General features: G+C 45.7%; 2 protein-coding genes across 3 annotated transcripts in view; one reads left to right on the top strand and one right to left on the bottom strand.

Moving 5' to 3' along the window:
* The window catches only part of DOCK1 (dedicator of cytokinesis 1), a 649,074-nt gene that overhangs the window by 301,684 nt on the left and 326,119 nt on the right, over positions 1-21,271 (top strand). The gene's annotated exons all lie outside the window — the stretch shown is intronic.
* The window catches only part of INSYN2A (inhibitory synaptic factor 2A), a 91,490-nt gene that overhangs the window by 18,179 nt on the left and 52,040 nt on the right, over positions 1-21,271 (bottom strand). The window contains exon 3 of the mRNA XM_063962226.1: positions 12,538-12,609. Coding sequence (XP_063818296.1) covers positions 12,538-12,609 — 72 coding nt within the window. The remainder of the gene's footprint in view (positions 1-12,537; positions 12,610-21,271) is intronic.

The following is a 21,271-nucleotide window of genomic DNA, read 5'->3' as shown; positions in this document are numbered from 1 at the left end:
ATGCATTTCTTTATATGCGTGATGCACAGAGAGATATCTGCACACTGGCATCACGGGTAAGTGCTATGTCCATTTCGGCCAGAAGAGCTTTATGGACACGACAGTGGACAGGCGATGCGTAGAGGAGTTATTTGAGGTCGGTCTATCGGATTTGGTGGCCACGGCTACAGCCGGGAAATCCACCTTTCTACCTCAAGTCACTCCCCAACAGAAAAAGGCACCGACCTTTCAACCGCAGCCCTTTCGTTCCTTTAAAAATAAGAGAGCAAAGGGCTATTCATATCTGCCACGAGGCAGAGGACGAGGGAAGAGACAGCAACAGGCAGCTCCTTCCCAGGAACAGAAGCCCTCCCCGGCTTCTACAAAAGCCTCAGCATGACGCTGGGGCTTCGCAAGCGGACTCGGGGGCGGTAGGCGGTCGTCTCAAAAATTACAGCGCGCAGTGGGCTCACTCGCAGGTAAATCCCTGGATCCTGCAGATAATATCTCAGGGGTACAGGTTGAAATTAGAGACAGAGCCACCTCGCCGTTTCCTGAAGTCTGCTTTACCAACGTCCCCCTCAGAAGGGGAGACGGTTTTGGAAGCCATTCACAAGCTGTATTCTCAGCAGGTGATAGTCAAGGTACCTCTTCTACAACAAGGGAAGGGGTATTATTCCACTCTATTTGTGGTACCGAAGCCGGATGGCTCGGTAAGGCCTATTCTAAATCTGAAGTCCTTGAACCTATACATAAAGAAGTTCAAGTTCAAGATGGAGTCACTCAGAGCAGTGATAGCGAACCTGGAAGAAGGGGACTTTATGGTATCCTTGGACATCAAGGATGCGTATCTCCACGTTCCAATTACCCCTCACACCAGGGGTACCTCAGGTTCGTTGTACAAAACTGTCACTATCAGTTTCAGACGCTGCCGTTTGGTTTGTCCACGGCACCTCGGGTCTTTACAAAGGTAATGGCCGAGATAATATTTCTTCTTCGAAGAAAAGGCGTATTAATTATCCCATACTTGGACGATCTCCTAATAAGGGCAAGGTCCAGAGAACAGCTAGAGATGGGTTTAGCACTATCTCAAGAGGTGCTAAAGCAGCACGGATGGATTCTGAATATTCCAAAATCCCAATTAATGCCGACAACTCGTCTGCTGTTCCTGGGGATGATTCTGGACACAGTTCAGAAAAAGGTTTTTCTTCCCGAAGAAAAAGCCAAGGAGTTATCTGACCTGGTCAGGAACCTCCTAAAACCAGGAAAGGTGTCTGTACATCAATGCACAAGAGTCCTGGGAAAAAATGGTAGCTTCTTACGAAGCAATCCCTTTCGGCAGATTCCATGCAAAGGGATCTGTTGGACAAATGGTCAGGGTCGCATCTTCAGATGCACCTGCGGATAACCCTGTCGCCGAGGACAAGGGTATCCCTTCTGTGGTGGTTGCAGGAGGCTCATCTATTGGAGGGCCGCAGATTCGGCATGCAGGATTGGATCCTGGTGACCACGGATGCCAGCCTGAGAGGCTGGGGAGCAGTCACACAGGGAAGAAATTTCCAGGGAGTGTGGTCGAGCCTGAAAAAGTCTCTTCACATAAGCATTCTGGAACTAAGAGCAATCTACAATGCTCTAAGCCAGGCGGAACCTCTGCTTCAAGGAAGACCGGTGTTGATCCAGTCGGACAACATCACGGCAGTCGCCCATGTAAACAGACAGGGCGGCACAAGAAGCAGGAGGGCAATGGCAGAAGCTGCCAGGATCCTTCGCTGGGCGGAGAATCACGTGATAGCACTGTCAGCAGTATTCATCCCGGGCGTGGACAACTGGGAAGCAGACTTCCTCAGCAGACACGACCTTCACCCGGGAGAGTGGGGACTTCATCCAGAAGTTTTCCACATGCTATTAAACCGTTGGGTAAAACCAATGGTGGACATGATGGCGTCTCGCCTCAACAAAACACTGGACAGGTATTGCGCCAGGTCAAGAGATCCGCAGGCAATAGCTGTGGACGCGCTGGTAACACCTTGGGTGTACCAGTCGGTATATGTGTTTCCTCCTCTGCCTCTCATACCAAAGGTATTGAGGATTATACGGCAAAGAGGAGTAAGACTAGTGGCTCCGGATTGGCCAAGAAGGACTTGGTACCCGGAACTTCAAGAGATGGTCACGGACGATCCGTGGCCTCTACTTCTGAGAAGGGACCTGCTTCAGCAGGGTCCTTGTCTTTTTCAAGACTTACCGCGGCTGCGTTTGACGGCATGGCGTTGAATGCCAGATCCTAAAAGGAAAAGGCATTCCAGAAGAAGTCATTCCTACCTTGATAAAGGCAAGGAAGGAAGTCACCGCGAAGCATTATCGCCGTATTTGGCGAAAATATGTTGCGTGGTGCGAGCAGCGGAGTGCTCCGATGGAGGAATTTCAACTGGGTCGTTTTCCTACATTTCCTGCAATCAGGATTGTCTATGGGTCTCAAATTGGGATCTATTAAGGTTCAAATTTCGGCCCTATCAATATTCTTCCACAAAGAATTGGCCTCAGTCCCTGAGGTCCAGATTTTTATCAAAGGAGTACTGCATATACAGCCTCCTGTGGTGCCTAAGGTGGCACCGTGGGATCTAAATGTAGTTTTAGATTTCCTCAAATCCAATTGGTTTGAACCACTAAAGAATGTGGATTTGAAATATCTCACATGGAAAGTGACTATGTTACTGGCCCTGGCTTCGGCCGGGAGAGTATCTGAACTGGCGGCTTTGTCTTATAAAAGCCCTTATATAATTTTCCATTCGACATAGGGCAGAGCTGCGGACGCGTCCGCATTTTCTCCCTAAGGTGGTATCAGCGTTTCACCTGAACCAGCCTATTGTAGTGCCTGCGGCTACAGACGACTTGAAGGACTCCAAGTTGTTGGACGTTGTCAGAGCCTTAAAAATATACATTTAAAGGACGGCTGGAGTCAGAAAATCTGACTCGCTGTTTATACTGTATGCACCCAACAAGTTGGGTGCACCTGCTTCTAAGCAGTCGATTGCTCGTTGGTTTTGTAACAAAATTCAACTTGTACATTCTGTGGCAGGCCTGCCACAGCCTAAATCTGTTAAGGCCCATTCCGCAAGGAAGGTGGGCTCATCTTGGGCGGCTGCCCGAGGGGTCTCGGCATTACAACTCTGCCGAGCAGCTACGTGGTCAGGGGAGAACACGTTTGTAAATTTTTACAAATTTGATACCCTGGCAAAGGAGGACCTGGAGTTCTCTCATTCGGTGCTGCAGAGTCATCCGCACTCTCCCGCCCGTTTGGGAGCTTTGGTATAATCCCCATGGTCCTTTCAGGAACCCCAGCATCCACTTAGGACGATAGAGAAAATAAGAATTTACTTACCGATAATTCTATTTCTCGGAGTCCGTAGTGGATGCTGGGCGCCCATCCCAAGTGCGGATTATCTGCAATACTTGTACATAGTTATTGTTAACTAATTCGGGTTATTGTTTAGGAAGCCATCTTTCAGAGGCTCCTCTGTTATCATACTGTTAACTGGGTTTAGATCACAAGTTGTACGGTGTGATTGGTGTGGCTGGTATGAGTCTTACCCGGGATTCAAAATCCTCCCTTATTGTGTACGCTCGTCCGGGCACAGTACCTAACTGGAGTCTGGAGGAGGGTCATAGGGGGAGGAGCCAGTACACACCACCTGACCTGTAAAAGCTTTACTTTTGTGCCCTGTCTCCTGCGGAGCCGCTATTCCCCATGGTCCTTTCAGGAACCCCAGCATCCACTACGGACTCCGAGAAATAGAATTATCGGTAAGTAAATTCTTATTTTTTAACAAAGTTTCTGTAAATGGGTTAGATTGAAGACTAACTATAAGTGACTAACTTTTTTTTCGGTCTTCCTTCATAAGCAATTACATATTAAAAATCCATCAATATCCCGCTATTAACCATCATTGTTATGGTAGCCAAAAAGGCCATTCTTATTCAATGGAACTCTAGAATCCCACCCAACTTAAAGATAGTAAAATTACCTTGTGCAACGCCTTTTGTTTTGATAGAAAATCAACAAATACAGATATTGAAAAAGGAGTAGCGAAAATTCACAAAGAATGGAATTTTTTTTATTGCCCAGTTGAGTGTTTCTGTTCAAACTAAAACGCAAACTTTTTGAGAACACAGAATGGTTCCTTTAGAGACAAGTGAAATTAACGTCTTGAGGTTCTATTCTCAATAACCATTTTAACCCCGGCTGATTTGTGTAAGGAGATCCTACTATATTCATGTACGGAGGATCTATAACCAAAGCCCTCATGTATGATAGGACATTGTGAAATGCATGATCTAGATTCTGATTTTGTGTAGCAATTGCTCTTCCCTGGTCCTAAAGGGGGGTACAGACGTAGCGATGTGTGCCTAACTTCTAAGGAATCTGACCAGATTGCTTAGAAAACAAGCACACATCTCTCCGTGTGTATGCCCCATAGCGATGCAGGCACAATCTAGTTAGATCGCTCACTTCACCGCTGGGCGGGGGGAAAGATGTGTGCTAAGCGTTCTGTGATAGATCTCTCAGCACACATCTTTCCGTGTGTACCTTCTTTACTCTGAGTTTGACTGTTATTTTATTTCCTTATACAACTTCCTTTTACTGAATACTTTTGATTTATTTTCTGTTTACTAATTGATTTTTATGCTGTTATTGACTGTAGCTTTCTCTGCGTCCCATCTGGAGATGTGTCTTTATTGAAAAGATGTCCAGGTGCACAAATTTGCTTCTATTTTTTTGTATTGGATGGATATTCTGATATGCTGAATTGTACACAGTCATTGCATTTTCTGTATTTGTTGTGACACTAATAAACAGATGTTTAAAAAGAAAAAAAATATCAATAGTTCTCTAACATCCATAAGGGATATTGGGGAAAACTAGTACGATGGGGTCCAGTGCACTTTAAATTTCTTCACTGTGTGTGCTGGCTCCTCCCCTCTATGCCCCCTCCCACAGGTCAGTTTAGAAAAAAGTGCCCTCAGGAGAGGATTCACATCTCTGCAGCTCCAGAGAGTTTTCTTCAATTTCATATAAAACTTTTTTCTTTTTTTCGGTATGCTGTCTGGGCAACAGCATACCTGCGCCATGGGAGTTGGGGAGGGGGGCGGTCACCAGCCTTGCGAGGTGCAGAGCCGCTTCCCCACTGCAGGACCACCGTCCTGAGGGGCTGTTTGTTCAGCGGGGCACTGCGCCTTAGCTGTCACAGCTGCAGCACGCCGCACACCTCTAACCTTAGCCTGAAGGTGACATCGGTGGTGAGTACACACCTAGCGGGGTCCCTGGTTCAAAGTGCGACTGACCACGGGCGCGGCGTACAGGACCCTCCCTGGGGGGTCCCGTTAGGATCTCCCGTAACTACACTGGCGCAAACATGCTTAACTTAGTTAAGGTTTTAAGCTTATTGGAGACTTTGCCAGTATAAATAATATGTATAGCTCCGGCGCCATTGGAGGGGGCGGAGCTTCCTCAGAGCGGGACCAGCTGCGTTTTGGCACCTTCCTCTGCTTACAGCAACCATCAGCAGCACACGCTCAGCGCTTCCTGCCTCACAGACACGCTTGAAACTGGTACAGGGTGTAGCTAAGGGAGAGAGCCGCTTGTCTACACCATTCTGAGCCTATTCAGGACTGCGTTCATTAGTGTTTATTGTGATTACAGAGCTGACAGTCTCACTGGGGCTGTGCAGCTCAGGGTGTGCTGATATTTCTCCCTCTCTTGGTGTCTCCTCTCACATACAGTAGGGCAGGCTTGCTTTATAACTGTCTGTGTGTAAGTGTATGTGTTTTGTACTTACTGTGAAATATGGGTAAGCACAAGCTGTGTAGTATCTGTCACACCAGATTATCTCCATTATATAATGACTCTGTTTCCTGTGAGCAATGTGGTCAGTCTTCACAAATTAGTGAAGAGGTTGGGGGAGAGGGTATAGAGCCCCACTGGTTAGGGTCTTAAAACTATGATGTCAGACATGTCATCCCAGCTGGAAGAAATATACCCGAAGGTACTTGGGCGCTTTAGGTGTGAGATGCTTCGTCGAGCTGCAGTCACAAGAAGGAGGGGAGAGTCACTCCCGTTATGTTACACAGCAAAAAGAAGGGGATTTTGTGACTGCGCTAGGTTTTGATGATCACAACACTGATGTTATTTTCAATAAAACAAATTTATTCCTAAAATTGCACAATAGATATATATAAAGATAATGGATAAAATATGCACATGTATCAAGTGTTAGATAATACAATTATTAAAATGTAAAAATAACATCTTAAAGGACTACCCAATTCGCCAGGTGTTATATTAGGACTTCGTGGAGATATATGCAGTGACCGTTCCTGATGTATTTCCCCTATATCAATACAGTCCAGCTTATGTAATAGTCTCAGAATTTTAGGCAGGGTCCAATGGATGGACTAGTTACCGTTAGAGGGTAATGTGCTCCGGAATCTGTAGTGGAGAGCTCCTCATGCATTACGGTGTATGCTGTCCTTTATGCGATAATTGCCATATGTAGTCTGAGAATAAAGCAGGACGTCTGGACGAAACTTCGGGGAATGGTTCGGTCCTCCTTAGAGTCACTTCCTGGCAGGGGTCCCTGGTAGCACCTGACGCGTTTCGCTGCAACCAACTGGCAGCTTTCTCAAAGAGAGAAAGCTGCCAGTTGGTTGCAGCGAAACGCGTCAGGTGCTACCAGGGACCCCTGCCAGGAAGTGACTCTAAGGAGGACCGAACCATTCCCCGAAGTTTCGTCCAGACGTCCTGCTTTATTCTCAGACTACATATGGCAATTATCGCATAAAGGACAGCATACACCGTAATGCATGAGGAGCTCTCCACTACAGATTCCGGAGCACATTACCCTCTAACGGTAACTAGTCCATCCATTGGACCCTGCCTAAAATTCTGAGACTATTACATAAGCTGGACTGTATTGATATAGGGGAAATACATCAGGAACGGTCACTGCATATATCTCCACGAAGTCCTAATATAACACCTGGCGAATTGGGTAGTCCTTTAAGATGTTATTTTTACATTTTAATAATTGTATTATCTAACACTTGATACATGTGCATATTTTATCCATTATCTTTATATATATCTATTGTGCAATTTTAGGAATAAATTTGTTTTATTGAAAATAACATCAGTGTTGTGATCATCAAAACCTAGCGCAGTCACAAAATCCCCTTCTTTTTGCTATGTCATCCCAGCTCACTGCTAATGTGCAGAAGACTCGGCTACTCCAACAAGCTGTTGAAGATTTAGCTGCATGGGCTGATGCACAGCGCCTCCCCTCTCATGCAAGTCCCCAGAAGCGTGGTTTCCCTGCGCTGCTTTCTGATACCGATGATGATATCCAGGATGATGGGGATGACCTGGATCCCGATTCTACTCAGGGTATTGAACCCCTCATTTTGTCTGTAACGGATGTGTTACAGCTCCCTCTAGAGGACGCTGCTTCACATCAGTCGTTTTTCTTTATACAAAACAAGTCCGAATGATTTTCAAATCCATTGTTTATATTACATACATGTTCCGCCCAACCATCTTTTAACGATCTAGATGTTCTTTATATTGCACGTAATAAAGGATTTTATTATGTGCACTACAAAGAATTGTATTTATCTTATTGAGTGCAAGTGTGGACTACAATATATCGGTAGAACATCTAGATCGTTAAAGGATCGTTGGGCGGAACATGTACGTAATATAAACAAAGGATTTGAAAATCATTCGGTCCCTGATCATTTTAAAGAAATTCATAATAAAAGTTGTTCCAGAATAAAATATGTATTGGGAATCAACGTAGTACAAAGCCACTGGAGGAAGAACAATATAGATGAAAGGCTAGCGCAAATCGAAATGAAATGGATATATGATATGCGTACTTTAGCCCCTAAATGTCTCAATTTAGACTTTAAACTTAAGTGGTTTTTATGATTAGGTATTTTATTGTAACTTAACATCGTTATATGTTTTATATATTGATCTTTCTTTCTCTATGCTTATTTATAATGTTAGTCCATATTATGCACTTTAATTAAGGAGACCTATTGAATGTGGTGTACTTATTTGATGTTAGCTATATTTTCATTGAAAGTAGTGTTGTGTATTGATATATACCCATAGACTGATGTTAGATCTGTCTGTGTGTTTAAATGAATTTATATATTTAATTAATTAACCCCCTATCGCTTTAAGAAGGTCTTTAATGGACGGAGGGGAGGACTGCCTTCCATTCAGCATATAGGATACGCGCTTCCGGCTTTAGAAAGCGGAAATGACGTATGCGCCGCAAGCGCCGGGAAACCCCTGTGAGTGCGTCTCAACAGCCGTAAGATTTCACACATAGAGGGGATGAATGCTAGTAATAGCAGGACGGACTCTGGACTTCCGCGTTTGAAAACTGGAAGTCGGATACACGCGACATGTGGTCCGGAAGTGGCGTGCGTTCCATCAGCGGGACGATTGGAACTCACGCCGAGTTTTATTAGCTTTACGAAGTGTATTGTGTATTGTTTGGACTGATGTAGTTTTGTAATGTTTAAATCTGTAAACCCATGTGCATGAGGATAGAAGGGAGACTAAAATAATAGGTAAATGGGGCTTAATGAAATCGGATTTGGCCTGGACCAATCAGGTCACAGTAAAGGGGATATAATGATAGCAAAGCCAGTCCACCACACACCTTGATAAAGGCTCCTGGGTTAGCCGAAACGCGTTGGTGGCCAGATTGACCCACCAGTCTCTTAGTGTGAAGGATTGAGACGTTTTATTCCAGAATTGCTGCAGTATCCTGAACCTGGGGAGGAACTGTCTGTTTATCATCACGTGGTTTTGGGTGGGCATTTTGAACACCCCACACTATCCGGTATGAACATTGGCACTTTATTGGTGGATTTTATAAATATTAATTAATTTTTATTGACATTGTGGATGAAATGAAAAGTGTTTCAGGAACTTTATCACACTATATATGCCCTTCTTGTTCTCTTATATGTGGACGAGTGTGCATCCATTTCTCCTAGAAATAGATTGGAGAGAGAAGGAAAGTCATCTGAAGATCTTGGACTGAACAGATGACATCTATGGTCTGAAATTACCATTTTATTACCTTGTGTTTGACTGATCTATATATCCCAGAGGTGCGCACGGTCACAAAACCCATATTCTTCCAAAAATTGGTCCAGTTTTAAGTCATTGTTCCTGTGCCACTGCAACAACAGGGAAAGGGTTACTACTCCAACCTGTTCGTGGTACCGACACCGCATGGTTCAGTAAGGCCCATTTTGGATCTAAAATCCTTGAACCCTTACCTAAAGGTTTTCAAGTTTCAGGTGGAATACTTGCGAGCAGTGCTTGCAGGCCTGGAAGACCAGGAGCTTTTATTGCTCCATTTAGGCAGCACTATCCATCTTCTGTCACACCATGGTTGGATTCTCAATTTTTCAGAAGTCCCACCTGGAGCCAACTCAGTGGCTCTTGCTGGATACTGTGACCCGGAAGGTGTTCCTCCCAGGGGGACACAGTGAGAGCACTTCAGGAGATGGTCCGCATGGTTCTCCGGCCTACTCGAATATCCATCCATCCTTGCATAGGATTGTTCGGAAAAGAGAGCCGCCTCATACGAGGTGATCCAGTATGGAAGGTTCCATGCCAGAACATTTCAATTGGATCTCCTGAGAAAGTGGTCCGGATCACATCTTCAGATGCACCAGATAATACGGCTGTCACCTCACACCAGGATTTCTCTCCTATGGTGGCTGTGGTCCTCCAACATACTGGAAGGCTGAAGTTTCGGGATCCAGGTTTGGATACTCCTCGAGACGAATGCGAGGATGGGGAGCTGTAATCCAGGGGTTTCAGGGCAGGTGGTCAGCCCATGAAGCTCTCCTTTTGATCAACATTCTAGAACTTCGGGCGATCTACACTGCTCTGCTTCAGGTCTCTCCTCTACCCAAGGATCGCGCGATCCAGGTACAGTCGGACAACGCCACAGCAGTGGCATATATCAATCGGCAGGGAGAGACAAAAAGCAGAGCCTGCATGCAAGAGGTGTCAAGGATACTCCTCTGGGCGGAATGAAATGCAAGAGCACGGTCAGCAATCTTCATTCCGGGTGTGGACAACTGGGAGGTTGACTTGATGAGTCGTCACGATCTCCACCCCTGGCTTCTCATCTCAATAAGAAACTTCCCTGGTATTGCTCACGCACCAGGGACCCTCAGGCGAGGGCAGTGGAAGCACTGGCGTCGCCTTGGCCGTACCGACTGGTCTACCTGTTTCCTACGATTCCATTGCTCCCAAGGGTGCTAAAGCGAATCAGAAATCAGGGTGTCCAGGCAATTCTAATTGCCCCTGATTGGCCTCGGATGGTGCGATACACGGATCTTCTGGACATGTCCGTCGAAGACACTTGGCCTCTACCACTCAGAAGAGATCTTCTTCAGCAAGGACCGTTCGTCTACCTGGACTTGCGGCTACTTTGTTTGACGGCATGGAGGTTGCGCGGAACATCCTAGTTCACACAGGCTTTTCAAAAAAGGTTATTGATACCATGGTTCAGGCCAGGAAACCTGTGTCGTCAAAACACTATCATCATATTTGGAGGAGATATGTATCTTGGTGTGAGAAACGCACATATCCACCTGCTGAGTTTCACTTGGGATGTTTCTTACGTTTTCTGGAGGCTGGTGTGGATAAGGGCTTACGTATGGGTTCCATTAAGGTCAAGATTTCAGCCCTCTTCATTTTCTTCCAGAAGAAATTGGCAGTGTAGCCGGAAGTTCAGACCTTCTTGCAAGGGGTACTCCACATACAACCACATTTTGTGCCACCTACGGCACCCTGGGATTTGGATGTAGTGTTGGTATTTCTAAAAGTCTCCTGGTTTGAACCTCTGATGACAGTGGAAGACAAGTACCTCACGTAGAAGACTATGATGTTACTGGCCCTGGCGTCTGCTCGACTTGTCTCAGAATTGGGGGCCTTATCGTGTAAAAGTCTGTCCTTGGTCTTTTCCGAGGACGAAGCGGAGCTCCGGACTAGACAGCAGTCCGTGACCAAGGTTGTCTCCGCGTTTCAACTGAATCAACCTATTGTGGTTGCTTCCAATTCTGACGCTTCTACTCCTTCGGAGGTTTTGGATGCTGTGCGTGCTTTGAAGATCTATGTCAAGCGCACGGCTCGTGTCGGAAAAACAGATTCCTTGTTCGTGCTCTATGATGCTCAGAAGAAGGGTTGCCCTGCTTCAAAGCAGTCCGTTGCTCATTGGATTAGGCTTACTATCCAATAGGCCTATGTGTTGGCAGTCTTACCTGTTCCTAAGTCTCTGAAGGCCCACTCTACAAGATCACTGGACTCTTCCTGGGCGGCTGCCCGTGGAGTCTCGGCCTTGCAACAATGCCGGGCTGCTACCTGGTCGGGGAAGAACACCTTTGTGAAGTTCTACAAGTTTGATACCATGGCCAAAGGGGATACCCAGTTCGGGCAGGCAGTGCTGTAGCAGTCTCCGCACATTCCCGCCCGTTCTGGAAGCTTTAGGACGTCCCCATCATACTAGTTTTCCACAATATCCCTTATGTATGCTAGAGAAAATAGGATTTTAATACCTACCGGTAAATCCTTTTCTCGTAGTCTATAAGGGATATTGGGCTCCCGCCACGTTGACTTTTCTGCAGGTTCGTGTTCTATAGTTACCTGTTCAGCTGTTGCTGCTGTTATATGTTTGTGGTGTGCTGGTGTGTAAATCTCGCCACCCTTTGTTATCGTATTCCTTCTCTCATATATGTCCTTTCTCCTTCGGGCACGTTTTACCTATAACTGCCTGTGGGAGGGGGCATAGAGGGGAGGAGCCAGCACACAGAGTTGAAGAAATTTAAAGTGCACTGGCTCCTTTGGACCCCGTCAATACCCCATCGTACTGGTTTTCCCCAATATCCCTTATGGACTACGAGAAAAGGATTTACCGGTAGGTATTAAAATCCTATTTTAGTAAGCCAGTGTAAGAGTGTTATGTCATACCAGTAAATATTACAAATAATCTTCATAAATATTGCAGGTGTGCTCCACCCAGTTTTTCGCATCAAGTGATTATTAGTCCATAGATTCCAGCCTTCTATCTATCTATCTATCTATCTATCTATCTATCTATCTATCTATCTATCTATCTATCTACAGTGTCTGTCTATCGTGTCTGTCTGTCTGTCTGTCTGACATGTAGATATGTAAAAGCAAAAGGATGTTTAAAAGTTTTAATAAGTAAACATAAAATCATGCACGTGCTTGCAATAAAGCAATAGTACATTTGTAGCAATGCACCCCCACAGCTGGCAGCGTGCAGAGTAGACTAGGTTACCCGCCGGGAGGCAGCATGCATCGGTCACTGGTCTCTCTCTATGCCTCTGAATATTGGAGATAGCATAATTCATATTACATCTTTGTACATGGTAAATGTATAAGCAACATACATGTCAATAAAGAAAATTGTATTGTTAAAGCAAAGGTTGATATCCTACCTGTAGATAATACATGCGCTGTTCCTGCATGTGTCGCAGTTTGCTGTATCCTGGCCAGTCCGATACGATAACCTAAAAATAAATGATATGCGTGAAGGTCAAGGGGATCATCTATGCATCACATGTAATGTAGTGGACGCTGCACACTTATCATAGACAAACACACGGCAGTAATGACAGCAGTTACATATCATAATAGGGTGAACATACACGCAGGGCCACAGAGGTCACCCCTTCATAAATGCGGAGTGTACCTTGCCAATAGCCCAGCATACACCACTGCGAGCGAGGCAAACTGAACGCATCTCCACTTGTGACTACAGGGGCATAACGTGGCTATAACTGGTTGTTGTCATGTAGGATGTGTCGATGAAATTGGGGCTATGCAAAATTGTATGCCTGTGTAAGTCAGTGATTGGTCTGGGCCAGTGCCCAGTGGTGATGGCTATGAAACCAAGTGTACGTTTTGGGGCTGTCCTGAGATGCGTGCAGTTCCGCATACTTGCCGAATATATTGCATTTTGTTCCGTGCATTCAGTGCGGAATCAGTTACAGTCGACGTGCATTAAACTTTGCGTCAGCAACAAAGTTTTGACAATTACCAATTAAGCAAAACAGAAGAAACATTATCTTTCCGATCTCCCAAATATCAATCCTATAAATTCTCTGGACCAATCACTTCATAATTCCCCTGTATTAATTACAGCTCCAAACATTATTTCTTGTAAGAAAGCGATCCAATCCAGGCTAGGTAAATAATTTGCATTGGCCTGTAATATATGTCTGCACATTAATCAGGTCATCTGGGAAGAAGAACTTACTGCCAAATTAAATGTTAGGTAACCCATTCCATTCACTTTATTAATACCGTCAGCCTATGACTCCTCTCTAGTTCCTCCGGTGATTCTCTAGTAGTGAGGTTTAATGACAGTATGGTGCAACCAGAATTCTCATCCATTCAATCATCCTTTGCCACCTCCACTACTAAAACCTTCTGTTATCTGGCATTCGTTTGTCTGACTTGTATATATGCCCTGTTCTGTCATTGCCATTTTGCACCAATACTATATCTGTCCACCTCTAGGTTAATAATCTAAAATAGATTAACTTCACTTTTAATTGTTGGCCACCTACAAAGCCATTGAAAGATTACAAAGGACACGGTCCAATAATGATTTTATGCAGTATACAATAATGTTTAACCCAGTCTGAGTATATTCCATTGATACGTTACATTTTCTTCTGTCTTATCCTATCAACCAGTTCTTTATCCATATTCCAACATTTCTTGTTGACCTAGAAATTGCAGCTCTCATAGTAAATGGTTGTGTAGAACAGTATGGCTTTCTTTTGCAATATCAAATTCATTCCCATGAGCAGTAAACGCAGGAGTACTAAGCATAAACCAATGTGGCTTAATAAGGAGGTCATGGAAGCAATGGCTAATAAGAGGCGTGCTTTCAAAACATTTAAATCTAATGGAGAGGAGGATTTATTCCGGTATTACAAGGAATGCAATAAAAGAAGCAAAAAAGTAATAAGAGCAGCTAAAATTTATAAACGAAAAGCAAATCGCTATAGAGAGTAAAACCAATCCTAAAAAGTTTTATAAACATATAAACAGTAAAAGGTTAAAGAAGGAGAATGTAGGCCCATTAAAAGATGACTTGGGAGATTTGATAAACGATGACAAATTAAAGGCGGAAATATTTGAACAACTGTTTTTCCTCTGTATTCACCAGGGAGGATGAGCCAGTGACAGTAGTGCATAACGACAGGGAAGGTAATGACTCATGGCTTGATGCTTATTTAAGTGAGGAAGTAGTCCTGGAGAGACTAAGCAAGGTAAAGATTAATAAATCACCAGGCCCAGACGGTTTTCATCCGAGGGTTGTTAGGGAGCTTAGGTCACAGCTAGCAAAACCCCTATACTTGATTTTCCATAGTTCAATTAGATCAGGCATGGTACCAAAGGATTGGCGCATAGCTGAAGTAGTGCCTTTATTTAAAAAAGGAACTAAAAATAATCCTGGAAACTATAGATCAGTTAGTTTAACCTCCTATAGTGGGTAAAATATTGGAAGGCATTTTGAGGGATAGCATAGAGAAGTACCTACAGGCTACTAAGTTTATTAGCAAAAGTCAGCATGGGTTTGTAAGGGACAGATCATGTCAAACCAACTTAATTAGCTTCTACGAGGAAGTGAGCGAGAATCTTGATTAGGGAAAAGCAGCGGACGTGGTGTATTTAGATTTTGCAAAAGCCTTCGATACAGTGCCTCATAGGAGACTGATCAACAAATTAAGGGATATACTATTTGTAGATGGATAAGTAATTGGCTGGATAAGAGAGTACAACAAGTAGTGGTCAATGGGATGCTCTCCAGCTGGGCACCAGTAGTCAGCGGAATACCACAAGGGTCCGTTCTTGGCCCACTTTTGTTCACTATATTTATCAATGACCTAGGAATAGGCTTGGAAAGCACAGTATCAATCTTTGCAGATGATACTAAACTGTGTAAGGTAATTAATTCAGAAGGCGGTGTGGAGTTTTTACAGAATTACTTATTTAAACTTCAAACCTGGGTGTCTAAATGGAGAATGAGGTTCAATATAGAAAAATGCAAAGTTTTGCATTTTGGGACCAAAAACACACTTGCATCCTACACTATAGATGGGGAAAATATAGGGGTAACAATGGTGGAAAAAGATTTGGGGGTGCTCATAGATAATAGGTTTAATAACCGTACACAATGTCAAATTGCAGCAAAGAAGGCAAGTAAAGTGCTTGCGTGCATTAAACCGGGCATTGAGACAAGGGATGAGGATGTAATCCTGCCGCTGTACAAATCATTGGTACGTCCGCACCTGGAATATTGTGTTCAGTTCTGGGCACCGTATTATAAAAAAGATATCCGGGAACTAGAAAGAGTTCAAAGAACAGCTACTAAATTGATTAAAGGGTTAGAGACAGTGGAGTACGAGGAAAGGCTTACTAGGCTAAATATGTATACAACAGAAAAGAGGTGACTAAGAGGAGACATTAGAGACATTATTAATTAACATAGAATTTGACGGCAGATAAGAACCACTTGGCCCATCATTAATATCTCCAAATATATAAAGGGTCATTACAAAGAGCTAGCAGTGGATTTGTTTATTAAAAGAGCTCTGTATAGGATGCGTGGGCTCTCTCTGAGGCTAGAGGAGAGAAAAAATTCCATACACAACGTAGGAAAGGGTTCTTCACGGTCAGGGCAATAAAGATTTGGAACTCCCTGCCGGAGAAGGTAATAATGGCAGACTCTGTAAATGCATTTTAAAAACGGATTGGACAAATTTCTAACTGAAAAATTTATCCAGGGCTATAGCATTTAACATATTGACATTAAATTATCTGGGGGTGATAAGATTCATAGCTGTCAATTGGTACTAAACCATTACTTCAGAAGGCACATTATAACATGAACAGATTAACACAGAATACAGGTTGAACCCGATGGACATTTTGCCTCTATTCAACCTCACCGACTATGTAACTATGTAAAGTATATCACACCTATTACACTACCAACAACCAGTATTATTTCTACAGTATATTTCAGTATCTCGTCAGTCTGATCCCCTGGAAATAACTTACCCACCAAAGGGGTCTGGCACTCAGGCCTATACTTGCCTGGTTCTGATTCTGTTCCCTTCAAAGACTGGTTCTGCAACTTATTTCTATCAGACTTGTGGTACTGACACAACTATTGCGATATTCATACACATAACTAGGGAGGCCAATCCTGGACCATTATTTCAATCGCGGGTACTGGGATTGAAAAATGGTCAATCCCGGGATACCCGGGATTGGCTTTTCCCTATGTGGCCGCCCCCTCAACCCGCCATGCCCCGCACACATAACTCACCATATATTGCGGGAGGGCAGGTGGGAAACATCCTCTTCTCGCTCCCGGTGGCGGGTCACGGCGCAGCGTGACCTCTCACTACACGTCACACTGAGCTGGGGAGCCGGGAGGAGATAGCTGGGCAGCGTCTGAGCGTCCTGAGGACGCTCACCGCTGATCCCTCAATCCCCGGGATTGGAGCTTCCAATCTCGGGATTGAATCCCGGCCATTTCTCTGACGTCCTAGTGGATGCTGGGAACTCCGTAAGGACCATGGAGAATAGCGGCTCCGCAGGAGACTGGGCACATCTAAAGAAAGCTTTAGGACTACCTGGTGTGCACTGGCTCCTCCCACAATGACCCTTCTCCAGACCTCACTTAGAATTCTGTGCCCGGCCGAGCTGGATGTACACTAGGGGCTCTCCTGAGCTCCTAGAAGAAAGTATATTTAGGTTTTTTATTTTACAGTGAGATCTGCTGGCAACAGACTCACTGCAGCGAGGGACTAAGGGGAGAAGAAGCGAACCTACCTAACTGGTGGTAGCTTGGGCTTCTTAGGCTACTGGACACCATTAGCTCCAGAGGGATCGACCGCATGGAACCGGCCATTGATGTTCGGTCCCGGAGCCGTGCCGCCGGCCCCCTTACAGAGCCAGAAGCAAGAAGTGTTCCGGAAAATCGGCGGCAGAAGTCTTCAGTCTTCACCAAGGTAGCGCACAGCACTGCAGCTGTGCGCCATTGCTCCTCATGCACACCTCACACTCCGGTCACTGATGGGTGCAGGGCGCTGGGGGGGGGGGCGCCCTGAGCAGCAATATAAACACCTTGCCTGGCAAAAGCATCACAATATATAGCCCCAGAGGCTATATATGTGATAAATACCCCTGCTAGAATCCATAAAAAAGCGGGAGAAAAGTCCGCGAAAAAGGGGCGGAGCTATCTCCCTCAGCACCCTGGCGCCATTTTCTCTTCACAGTGCAGCTGGAAGACAGCTCCCCAGGCTCTCCCCTGTAGTTTTCAGGCTCAAAGGGTTAAAAAGAGAGGGGGGGGCACTAAATTTAGGCGCAATATTGTTTATACAAGCAGCTATTGGGGAAAATTCACTCAGTTATAGTGTTAATCCCTACATTATATAGCGCTCTGGTGTGTGCTGGCATACTCTCTCTCTGTCTCCCCAAAGGGCTTTGTGGGGTCCTGTCCTCAGTCAGAGCATTCCCTGTGTGTGTGCGGTGTGTCGGTACGGCTGTGTCGACATGTTTGATGAGGAGGCTTCTGTGAGGCGGAGCAGATGCCGATGAAATGTGATGTCGCCCCCTGTGGGGCCGACACCAGAGTGGATGGATAGGTGGAAGGTATTAACCGACAGTGTCAACTCCTTATATAAAAGGCTGGATGACGTAACAGCTGTGGGACAGCCGGCTTCTCAGCCCGCGCCTGCCCGGGCGTCTCAAAGGCCATCAGGGGCTCAAAGACACAGATGTCGACACGGAGTCTGACTCCAGTGTCGACGAGGTTGAGACATATACACAATCCACTAGGAACATCCGTTGCATGATCCCGGCAATAAAAAATGTGTTACACATTCTGACATTAACCCAAGTACCATTAAAAAAAGGGTTTTATGTTTGGGGAGAAAAAGCAGGCAGTGTTTTGTTCCCCCATCAGATGAGTGAATGAAGTGTGTGAAAAAGCGCGGGTTCCCCCGATAAGAAAGTAATTTCTAAAAAGTTACGGATGGCGTACCCTTTCCCGCCAGAGGATAGGTTACGCTGGGAGTTTTCCCCTAGGGTGGATAAGGCGCTCACACGTTTGTCAAAAAAGGTGGCACTGCCGTCTTAGGATACGGCCACTTTGAAGGTACCTGTTGATAAAAAGCAGGAGGCTATCCTGAAGTCTGTATTTACACACTCAGGTACTAGACTGAGACCTGCAATTGCCTCAGCATGGATAGTGCTGCTGCAGCGTGGTCTGTGACCCTGTCAGACAGGGATACTATTTGGCTAACATAAGAGCATATTAAAGACGTCGTCTTATATATGAGGGATGCACAGAGGGATATTTTGCCGGCTGGCATCCAGAATTAATGCAATGTCCATTCTGCCAGGAGGTTATTAGAGACCCGACACTGGACAGATAATGCTGACTTTAAAAGGCACATAGAGATTCTGCCTTATAAGGGTGAGGAATTGTTTGGGGATGGTCTCTGGGACCTCGTATCCACAGCAATAGCTGGGAAGAAATTTTTTTACCTCAGGTTTCCTCACAGCCTAGGAAAGCACTGTATTATCAGGTACAGTCCTTTCGGCTTCAGAAAAGCAGACAAGGGAAGAGGGAAAAAGCTGCACCAGTCAGCCAGTTCCCATGATCAAAATTCTTCCCCCGCTTCCTCTGAGTCCACCGCATGACGCGGGTGCTCCACAGGTGTAGCCAGGTGCGGTGGGGGCGCGTCTCGAGAACTTCAGCGTCCAGTGGGCTCGTCCACAGGTGGATCCCTGGGTTCTGCATGTAGTATCACAGGGATACAAGCTGGAGTTCGAGGCGACTCCCTCTCGCCGTTACCTCAAATCAGCAAGCTGTACTTCCAGCAGGTGAAAATCAAGGTACCCCTCCTTCAACAAGGCCGGGGTTACTATTCCACAATGTTGTGGTACCGAAACCAGATGGTTCGGTGAAATCCATTCTAAAATTGAAATCCTTGAACACTTATATACGAAGGTTCAAGTTAAAAATGAAATCGCTCAGGGCGGTTATTGCAAGCCTGGACGAGGGAGATTACATGGTATCTCTGGACATCAAGGATGCTTACCTGCATGTCCCCATTTACCATCCTCACCAGGAGTACCTCAGTTTTGTGGTACAGGTTTGTCATTACCAATTCCAGACGTTGCCGTTCGGCCTGTCCACGGCACCGAGAGTATTTACCAAGGTAATGGCTGAAATGATGATACTCCTTTGAAAAAAGGGAGTTTTTAATTATCCCGTACTTGGACGATCTCCTGATAAAGGCGAGGTCCAAGGAGCAGTTATTGGTCGGGGTAGCACTATCTCGGGAAGTGCTACAACAGCACAGCTGGTTCCTACGACACGTCTACTGTTCCTGGGGATGGTTCTGGACACAGACCAGAAAAAAGTGTTTCTCCCGGAGGAGAAAGCTGAGGAGCTGTCATCTCTAGTCAGAGGCCTCCTGAAACCAAAACAGGTGTCGGTGCATCGCTACACGCGAGTCCTGGGAAAAATGGTAGCTTCCTACGAAGCAATGCCATTCGGCAGGTTCCATGCAAGACTTTTCAGTGGGACCTGTTGGACAAGTGGTCCGGATCGCATCTTCAGATGCATCGGCTGATAACCCTGTCTCCAAGGACCAGGGTATATCTGCCGTGATGACTGCAGGGTGCTCATCTTCGAGAGGGCCGCAGATTCGGCATACAGGACTGGGTTCTGGTGACCACGGATGCCAGCCTTCGAGGCTGGGGGGCAGTCACACACGGAAAAAACTTCCAGGGACTATGGTCAAATCAGGAGATTTCCCTACACATAAACATTCTGGAACTGAGGGCCATTTACAATGCCCTAAGTCAAGCAAAACCCCTGCTTCAAAACCAGCCGGTACTGATTCAGTCAGACAACATCACGGCGGTCGCCCATGTAAACCAACAGGGCGGCACAAGAAGCAGGATGGCGATGGCAGAAGCCACAAGGATTCTCCGATGGCCGGAAAATAATGTGTTAGCACTGTCAGCAGTGTTCATTCCCGGAGTGGACAACTGGGAAGCAGATTTTCTCAGCAGACACGACCTCCACCCGGGAGAGTGGGGACTTCATCCAGAAGTCTTCCAAATGATTGTACACCATTGGGAAAGGCCACAGGTGGACATGATGGCGTCCCGCCTCAACAAAAAGCTAAAAAGATATTGCGCCAGGTCAAGGGACCCTCAGGCGATAGCTGTGGACGCTCTGGTAACACCGTGGGTGTACCAGTCGGTGTATGTGTTCCCTCCTCTGCCTCTCATACCCAAGGTACTGAGAATAATAAGAAGGAGAGGAGTAAGAACTATACTCGTGGTTCCGGATTGGCCAAGAAAAGCTTGGTACCCAGAACTTCAAGAAATGATCTCAGAGGACCATGGTCTCTGCCGCTCAGACAGGACCTGCTGCAGCAGGGGCCCTGTCTGTTCCAAGACTTACCGCAGCTGCGTTTGACGGCATGGCGGTTGAACACCGGATCCTAAAGGAAAAAGGCATTCCGGAGGAAATCATTCCTACGCTGATTAAGGCTAGGAAAGATGTGACCGCAAACCATTATCACCGCATTTGGCGAAAATAGGTTGCGTGATGTAAGGCCAGGAAGGCCCCAACAGAGGAATTTCAGCTGGGTTGATTTCTGCACTTCCTACAGTCAGGAGTGACTATGGGCCTAAAATTGGGTTCCATTAAGGTCCTGATTTCGGCTCTGTCGATTTTCTTCCAGAAAGAACTGACTTCACTACCTGAAGTTCAGACATTGTAAAAGGAGTGCTGCATATTCAGCCCCCTTTTTGTGCCTCCAGTGGCACCTTGGGATCTCAACGTGGTGTTGAGTTTTCCTAAAATCACATTGGTTTGAGCCACTTAAAACCGTGGATCTGAAATATCTCATGTGGAAAGTGGTCATGTTATTGGCCTTGGCTTCGGCCAGGCGTGTATCAGAATTGGCGGCTTTGTCATGTAAAAGCCCTTATCTGATTTTCCATATGGATAGGGCAGAATTGAGGACTCGTCCCCAGTTTCTCCCTAAGGTGGTATCAGCCTTTCACTTGAACCAACCTATTGTAGTGCCTGCGGCTACTAGGGACTTGGAGGATTCC

This window comes from Pseudophryne corroboree, chromosome 3 (genome assembly GCF_028390025.1).
Source record: "Pseudophryne corroboree isolate aPseCor3 chromosome 3, aPseCor3.hap2, whole genome shotgun sequence".
Classification (NCBI taxonomy): domain Eukaryota; kingdom Metazoa; phylum Chordata; class Amphibia; order Anura; family Myobatrachidae; genus Pseudophryne; species Pseudophryne corroboree.
This window is presented reverse-complemented; position numbering and strand designations above follow the sequence as displayed.